Below are 9,536 nucleotides of genomic sequence, written 5' to 3'. Positions count from 1 at the left end.
AAAGGATGTCACTACTTCACCGAGGTTAGTCAAAATACTTACTGAGTATATGGAGTCGGTTGTACTCATACTACACTTATGCACTTTGCGTGCAAATGGAGCTTAGCTACTGTGTAGATGATGGAGGCTAGCATTGAAGTCGTACTAGCGTTCCAATAATAAGCTATCACTTGTTTATGGTAGTTTAGGACTTATTTCTGTTTATGCAAATTACAAATAGATATTATATTTTATTTATATCAGCATTGTAAATCTAAATCTTAGTGGCTCATGACTTGTACTACCAGTCCTTGGGATAGTTGTATGAATTTTTGTCATTTTATTTATTGATTATTAATGATCTTCATTCGAGTTATGTTATTTATTATTTGGCTTACCTAGCATGTTGGAGTTAGGAGTCATTACGACTAGGTGAGATTTTGGGCCCTAACAACCCGATTTCAGATAATTTATGAATAAACATTAAAGAAACAGTATCTGCCGGTGCCTAACAGTTTATACACTATTAATACATGGAAGAAACGAAAAGCAAAAGGGAGACGTCAAAATAAGTTGCATTACGAGCTAGTTGCTTATTATTTTTTTTTTTTTAACACACAGCTCTGTATAGATGATAAGCTAAAGTACTCATTTAGATGTTATAATACTTTCCAACCCTTGCCACCTCTTTTACTGTACTGCTTCAGCCTTCCAAAAAACATGACAATAATCAGAATGAACTTTCCCATATTACTCCATTTTCCAGCAAATCCATATGCTGCATCCTTGCAATGGTGATCTGGTTTTAATTGCCTTGCACAACTATAGCCCATTGACATTCCGACAGTCCCATATGCACTGCAAAATTATCATTAGATACATGAGTTAGAATGAAAAAGCATTTTACTTTTTATATTTTTCTTCTTTCTTTTTTGTTCAAGAATCTATTGCTTTAAATTTTTGATCCAATATACCAATATGTGTTGGGGTTAATAAAATGTCTTCACTTATTAAGTTAGGAGTAACCATCTTCACAAATTGTGGAGTGCATACATTTATGACTCATAACGCAGTTTAAGAAAACGAAATTAAAGATAATACCTCTAATGAAAGAAGATTCCGTGAAAAATATTACTTCCTTTGTCCGAATTTATGTGTCAGAATTCGGAACTTTAGAGTCAAATTTCTTAGTGTTATGAAATCAGACATAAAATCTTTAAATTTCTAATATAAAATTTATATATATGAAAACTACATAAAAATACTACCGGTCACAATTATAAATAATTCAAAATATTTAAAAAGCATATGAAAAAAATTACGGTAAAAGAAAACTCGTTTGACTCAAAATTAGAACTTCGCCACATAAATCGGGGTGGAGGGAATAAAATTTGTATGATATCATTTTATTTATAGATTGCTATTACTACCTAGAGTTTAACTGCTTTTTTGGCTTTCGTATTTTTTTATCTTGTTGTTATTCCTTCTTGTTGCCATTACTTTTATTATCCGTTCTCCAGCCGAGGGTATATCGGAAACAGTCTTTGTGTGACTGTGTCCTTCTAGGTTAGGGGTAAGACTGCATACATCTTACCCTCCCCAAACCTCACTTGTGAAAATTACTGGGGTTGCTGTTGTTGTCGTCGTCGTTTAAAAATGAAGAAAAATACAGTTGTCGACTAACCTGATGACTTCAAAGACGATGCTGAGTACATTGAAATTGAGGGGATCATTTTTCATTTTGTCTCTCTCTGTAATACAAATAAGAATGGTGAAAATGACCAAATAATTAAGCTGTGAGAATGATATGTACTCCACTAAGCTGCTCCCTTTTCTCCTGTTCATTCTTTCTGTAGTTTCCAAGCACTCTTCATTACTATCAACTGGCAAAAAAGAAGTATAGGATGATAGATACCTGCAGTGACAAAGCAAATGAATTTTAGAATTTTACTTGACAATAACAAGCTTTAGAGATTTATTACAAATTACTGTGTATAACTATTAGAGCACTTACAGTTTGTTGTTCTACGTACAATGATATTATAAATTAAGACATTTTGGCATCTTATTCACCTTCTCTTGCCATAGTGGGAGATGATGAGAATATGACTCTTTATTGCTGATAAAAAAGTGGGGAACACACAAGATAATCAAATATGCAAGTGAATTATGTATCAAGAACCTTATTGGAGAACACTATCTATTTCGGGGTATCTTATAATAATAATTACTTCCAACTCTATCCATTTTACGCAACACACTGCTGAAGATAATTTTTTAAAAATAAAATTATTATCTATAGCAACTTATAGCTTGTTTGGATGGTTGTTACTTATTCTATTGTGTCGTATTGTTACTTTAAATACAATGCTTGTTTTGATTGTTACTTAAATTGTATTGTATCGTATCGTATCGTTATATCTGTCGTTACATAACGGCGAAAAGTGTCACTTTATGTAACGACCGATTTGGTGTGGCCGCGTCGTTATAATCTTTTATCATACCTTTTTATATAATAATTCTACTCCGTACCCTAATTTTTCTTTGTGATACTGCAAGTTTATTCTTCATATTGCCGGTACATGACATCATGAAATAACGACAAACGATATAATTTATCTAAATATTGTATTTATAAAACGATATAGTATAATATAATACAATACAATATAATACGATACATTATGAAACGATATGTAACAACCATCCAAATAAGCTGTTAAGCAATTTAACGAAATGATCACACGTTTCAAAATGGTATAAGAGCAGACAGAGGAAACAGGCGTAAACATAAGTCAAAAAATAGATGAGGATTATTATGTTTATAAGAAAAACGAATTTGCTGCATCTCAAAGAAAACGAGGATATGTTCTTCTTAGATCTTTCAATATCTGAGGCTGCTCATGATTTGTTTTCCGATATTTTCAAAGAATGGAACAAAGGGAAAGCTTGACAGACAATACTATTAATTCTTGGAATACCAAAAAGTAGAATAATTCCATATCTCTTCTACTTAAGGATCGCAATAGTATTCTCTCTTTTCTAGTTACTTTCCTTGATGCTGGTAAAATCACCATTACACTTTTCCAAATAGTATATGTTTATTATGTGTAAATCAATCATGGTCTCATGGATCAAGAAACTTGCTGAAAACCACTCTCTAATAGCTTAGCAAATCTTTTATTTTTATATTACTGGGAAGTAATTGCTTAGTCGAGCTTTTCTTGCTAATATTGTATATTGCATGTATACAAATTGCACCTATGTTTAGAATGGAAAAATATTTTGCTTTGAAATATTATTTTGTAAACAATTTTTCAAGTGTTTGATTTTGTATAAAAGTATGTGACAATGTATGGTAATCGCATAAAGTGGAGGACAGGTATAATAATAGTGATTTGATGATAATTCTGAAGGACAACAAATGCCTAAATATCGATTAAAGGAAGTGATATAAGAAACTACAATAGTTGGATGTTGGATATCAACAAAGAATTGACTTTTCGGTCGTAGTTTAAATTTATACATTATAGATTTACATTGAAAGGGTCAGGCTCAGGGCCCCCTCTGTATCCTTTTGGCATATCAGCAATATATTCCCCTTGACTACCCCTCAAAGAAAACAAATTCCATTTTTAACTGATGAAAAGTGATTTTCCTCTTTTAATTAATATATTTATCAAGTATTTTTTATCGATAGTGTTTAAAAGAAGAGGAGGGATTTAAATTTTAAGTTCTATAGGGATAAAACATTTAAAGTTTTAAGCATTGAACTTATTATTGGGATATACTTTAATCTATGCGTATTGCAATAATATTCTTTATGAAATAATTATTTCTTTATTTACTCAATTCGATAAAGTTTTATTTTAAACAGATCATATTTTGAATTAATTGCACTATAAGAAGCCTTATTAATTAAATTTGTGGTTCCTATCGTACCTGAATAATTAAAAAATAAAAAAGTTCTTTTCTTGGTGGAAAAAAATCCAACAGGTTGAAGGGTTTTAACCCAAAAATTGTGTAGTATTAATTTTTGGGATTTTCCACCTTGATGGCGACCAATTTTTGTGAATGTCTTCCTAGAGAAATCTACTTACTTGAATTTTCCAATTTCGCAGTAACACAACAGAAGAACGAGGAACAACTGGGATCATGATTAGACTTGTGAGGCAAAAGTTGGTGGCGTTTCCGTAGAGTTGTTGTGGAATTGTGTGTTATGTAGTTGACGAATTTTGTTCTAGAGGTAAGTCTTGTAACTACATATGTGCTAGTATTGTCTAGTTATAGATGTGATGTGATTTTGATATGGAATTGCTTCCGTTACATATAACTTATTGTGTTTTTAAAGTTGTGGGTTTAATTTTTGCGGATGTAATTTAAACTATACTAATAAAGTGCTAAGTTCAGCTACAATATAAGAATAAAGAAGTAGTAGTACAAAAGAAAGAATTGACAGATTAAAAGTCGTATACTCACATCATTAAAGCGAATAATACTAAGACAGCTGGAGTAAGGGTTGAAAGATCGAAGACAGATTCACCAGTATGCCTTGTATTCACAACTTCAAACAATGCTCCGACCAGCTTCTCATAAGAACTCATTCCAGCAATGGCTTCAGAATTCCATTCCAATGAACAAAAGACAACAAACTGAATGGATATGAATCCCAGAACAGTAGTTAAAATAGCCATGGTTTCCAAATTTGGAAAAATATGGGAGTATCCTACTCGTTTTGAGTTCTTCATGATATACTCAAACTCTCCTCTCTTCGTGATTTTCCAAAGAAACCAAATAGCGAGGCGTAAGCAAGGAGCATACAATGTGTTTCCCAAAAGGATTTGAGGTATAAGAATGAGAAGAAGGCCTGAATTTTTCTTGAATACCATCATGTTTTCATTTGTAGGGACAAGACCACAATTTGCAAATGTTGAAACTGTGGTGAAGAGGGAAAAAGTATGCAAGTTAAGCCCTTTTTCTATGAGAACTTGTTTTGCACTTGGAATAATGCTTATGTAGATAGAAACTAAGGAAGAACCAACAACAACAACGCATAGAATATAACCAAAAACCACATAACTCAAGAATCTTAAAGACTTCAATTTGACTATTGCCTCACTGTCCTCCATAGAATTGATTATTGCATGTTCTAAATTATTATCCTCTTTTCCATGTCCTTGCTCAAGATGATGGATAGAGTTCCTAGTAGAGTTTGAAGATTCAATTTTGTTTTGTAAAACCGCTTTTTCCGTGGAAATTTTGGACTTCATGAGTTGAAGTCTAAGAAAAGAGGTAAAAGCCTCCCCACCAAGAAACATTAATATGGTTATGAAGACAAGTTGGGCATTTGAGAAAACCTCCATTTCAACAGTGGACATGCTAGAAACTGTGGCAGCAGAAACAGAAGTGAAAAACACATCTAGGTTTTGAGGCCTAAATGATGGTAGAGTTCTAGGTTTTGAGACAGTCAAAGCTAAGAAACCTAACAATGAAAGGATCATGAAATAACTTAATTCAATCCAAAATGGCTTTACGCCAAGATTAAGAATATGAAAGATAGAGAAGAAAAAACCTTGACCGTAAGATGACGAAAACAGCTTCATTTTCATCTTAGTGAATCTTTACGTGGTAATAAACTGGCTTGACTCAATGGCCAAGGGTTGATTTATAGTAAGAATTATGAAGTAGTGGAGTTTCCCTGTGCTAGGGTCTTTCGTTTTTAATTCTCACGCACTGTCCAGTATTCGCATTGGAGATAGACTTATCCGAAATTATCAACGTGTAAGGCTCGAGGAGAAATGGCAGCACGGTACACAAAGCTCTTGCTATGCGTGGGGTCCGGGAAAAGGCCGGATCACAAGAATCTATTGTACGCAGTCTTATCCTGCATTTCTGCAAGAGGCTGTTTCCACGGCTCGAGCCATGAACTCCTACCAAGTGTGTAAGCTTTAAATCCCAACAAAAATTAGTGTATCAGAATATTTTAAGGAGTCAGAATATAATAATTCTTGGAAAATCATAAGTAATTGTTTTATCATAGGTAGTGGAAAAAAGATGCTATGCCATTTGAACAACGTGTTAAAATATAGGATGCATCTTATATTCTTCCATGCTGGCAGAATTGATTAAATTCTTGACCATAACACAAAAATGGAATGCAACAATTTTACGCAGAGTAGGCAACTCAAAAGCGTAATCATTCGTCAAATACAAGGAAACTATATCCTGATTCTTTCTTTCCTAATTAAGCTAATAGTGAATATTTTAAATATTTTTTAAGTAGTGTGATACTTCGTTCTATTTTATATGATAATATTTGACAAAACATAAATTTTATTATCTACAAATTATATGACTTAATATAAATTAAATTAATTCTAACATTATGTAAGGTTCAAACATAAATACAATGCCATATAAATTATAAGATGCCCATATCTCATGATTGAAACTTTTTGATTGAATCAGCCCACATCTTATAAAATTTGACTTGTGAATCATTTGCTATGTTATTTTTAATTAAAAGTATCACCTTAGTATTACCATCTATAAGACCCTGGACATGCAATTTAAATGAAAAAGCATCATTGCATGCCATGTCATATAGTGATTTGTTTGCCTGGATAATTTCAGCCACAAGTTAAATCCAAGTGGAAGTTGCACTTAAGTTTCTTTTTTTTTTCACTTAATGATCATGCAAACCTAACCTAAGCATCACATACTGGAAAAAGTAGATGAACACTCCATACATATGTTTGTGTATTTTTTTTTTTTTTTTGGTCTCTTTATCGATTAATATATTTTGAATACATCTTTTAGCAACAAGTGGAATTAATGGAACCGCATTTTCATTTGAAAACAGTATTGCTGTTGAGTAGAATGAGATTACTTATGCCGGGTGTTAAGAGAATTTGAATTGTCCGCATTCTGGTCTGACATGGTTTGGAGGCTGCTTTTCTTTTTTCTCAATTAAAACTGCGCTTCGTTTAACCATTGCTGTGCAAGAGGTTACACTTTAATTTGGCATCCCAAACTTGATATATGATTATTGAGTTCAAATTAATGTTAATTGTCCTAATCAAAATTCACAGGATATACACAAAAGTAGTTCCGGGAGAGGGGGGAGGGTTGGTCATGGATTAGTTTGGAGGCTGCTTTCTAATAACTGGTTCTTCATTAACAATAATGAATGCAAACATAAATTCTTCAAAGCCTAGAAGAGGTATCAAAGAGATCCTCTTGTCCTCTTTTTGTGTTGTAACGACTTGATCGGTCGTTTTGTGTATTTGAACCCCGTTCCCCAATATGATATTTTGCATATGTGTATTTGATATTTTATGACTTGTGGGGATGGGTGGTTTGGCTTTCATGGAGTTCGGGAGTGAATTGGAGCACTTAGTTTCATTTTTTGAAACCTTAAGTTGGAAAAGTTGATCAAGGTTTGACTTTTGTATAAACAACCTCAGATTGGTGATCCGATGGTTTCAATAAGTTCGTGTGGGGATTTTGGACTTAGGCGTATATTCAAATTTGGATTTCGAGATTCCTAGAAGATTTTGAGCTTATTTGCCGAATGTTTGCAATTTAAAGTATTTGAGAGTTCTTAAGTTTTACCATTAGTTAACTTTGACGATATCGAATTCCGATTGTTATTTCGGAATTTGGAGTAGGTTTATTTTGTTATTTGAAACTTATATGCAAAGTTTGGTTGTGATCCTGATTGTTTAGGCTTGAATCGAACACTTGGTTGGAAGTTTGGAAGTTCTTGAACTTAAGAGAAGTTCAACTTGTGGTTTGATTAGGTAGGTAACCTCCAAAAAGTCCACAACGACCTATACATAACATATACAATCAGTCGTCAACTTCTTAATATACCTTCACTGTCCGCAACCAAGGAACAATCTACTTCTAAGAATCCACCTAGTCTTAAAATCCCTAGAATGCAAGAATCTCCATATCAGATCCCAACTCTACCACTCAAATTACTGACACATCCCACATACGCTATCATCTCACGAGAAACACTTCCATAATTATTTCATGCCATATAGCAAATCCTGAACATCAATAGTCGATCAACCAAGCGATTACCATAATACTAGTCAAGCATCCGCAAATCAAGACACATTGTGCCTTCTAAAATGCTAACCCTTCTCAGGTGATATCAACTAGTACTAGCATTCTGCCAAATATCTGAAACTGTCCATGCTGCCTAGAACTTATGATCTTCCCTTTGAAACTGAACCGCAAACTCGTACATGCAAACCTCAATCCCACACGCCGCACTGCGTCTATCATGCCATTATAGAAAAATTCGAGGACTGCATAATCAACTCTAAATCACGAGTAGGATACATAGTCCACCATCCAGAAAACTTCCACTTGACCCCATCTAGGTGAAGATCATAATACGCAATATACTCTTCATAACTGTAGAAGACATACCTCTCAAGCCGTGGTCGACACCATCAAGAACTCTTCGAATCGCATTTTCACGCAACCAAGCCATTAGAACTGAATCCCTCCTACTCAACCAAGTCACATAAACTGCCAAGCCCTAGAGTATTTCTATAAAACGCCGGTAAAGCCTCACCACACCAAAGAAACCCGCCACCTTTATTACTATGCTGACCCAAACCACTACCAAGCTGACACATTTCTTTGAATTTTCCTCGACTTGCCTTCAAGTTAACACTTCTTCTTTCTAGTACACTATGATCCTTAACCAAAGCTCATCACAAGAGATCCTAGCTTAAAACCACGTCGTCCTAAAGCTCATAATCCATTGTATTCCCTCTTAAGAACCCAATAGTACCGCAAACAAACTGCCCACTCTGAAGAAACCTTCTGTGAATCTAAAGTTGTTTCTTTTACCTCTTAAATGTTGAAATGTAGAATTAATAATAATACAGATATGTCACAAGTATCGTCACCATCCAATGCAAATCTTAGATCATAACCACAGACAAATTCGGAAAATCCTCAAATACCATAGAATCTTGAGCTCATTAGAACCTTCTCGCAAGTCATCTACTCTGCCCTAATCTTTATGCACCGCCAAAATGATCTGAACGACTTGTGCTTCATTAGCACACATTAGCCTAAAGAAGTAATCCCACCTTTATACAACCGATTGAATTCTTCTCCTTGCACACTACATCCACCTCGAATAGCAAACCCAAATCGTTCTTATATTTTCCATATATCCATAAAGTGTAATACATCAAGTATAAAGAATTGTTTTTACTCGAGTCGTCCTCAAAAACAACCTCCTCAAGTAACAATTGATACATAAATATACCCCAGTCCAAAACTAATATCACGCACGGACATCAAATCTGACCGTCGACAACAAATTTTCCTACATGGCTCAAAGACATATAACATAACATCTGATAACCCACAATACCCTTACTCCAGAAATTGCCATAATACCACAATGTTATTCAACTAAATTCTTCATAAGATCATGTAGCTCTAACCATAAATGACCTCAAATCATTTACTAAATGCACATTCATTCCCGTGACAGTTAAGCCAACTTTCTTAAGCGATCC

At 33.9% G+C, this 9,536-nt stretch overlaps 1 protein-coding gene across 1 annotated transcript; it reads right to left on the bottom strand.

Moving 5' to 3' along the window:
- Positions 1-548: 548 nt before the first annotated feature.
- Positions 549-5,617, bottom strand: LOC104236924 (sodium transporter HKT1-like). The gene is made up of 3 exons (XM_009790969.2): positions 4,459-5,617; positions 1,664-1,894; positions 549-837 (listed from the first exon to the last, which is right to left on the bottom strand). The coding sequence occupies exons 1-3, from the start codon at positions 5,586-5,588 to the stop codon at positions 639-641; spliced, it is 1,560 nt and encodes a 519-aa protein (XP_009789271.1). The 5' UTR covers positions 5,589-5,617; the 3' UTR covers positions 549-638.
- Between the last annotated feature and the right edge of the window lie 3,919 nt (positions 5,618-9,536).

This window comes from Nicotiana sylvestris, chromosome 11, assembly GCF_000393655.2.
Source record: "Nicotiana sylvestris chromosome 11, ASM39365v2, whole genome shotgun sequence".
In the NCBI taxonomy this organism is placed as follows: Eukaryota; Viridiplantae; Streptophyta; class Magnoliopsida; order Solanales; family Solanaceae; genus Nicotiana; species Nicotiana sylvestris.
This window is presented reverse-complemented; position numbering and strand designations above follow the sequence as displayed.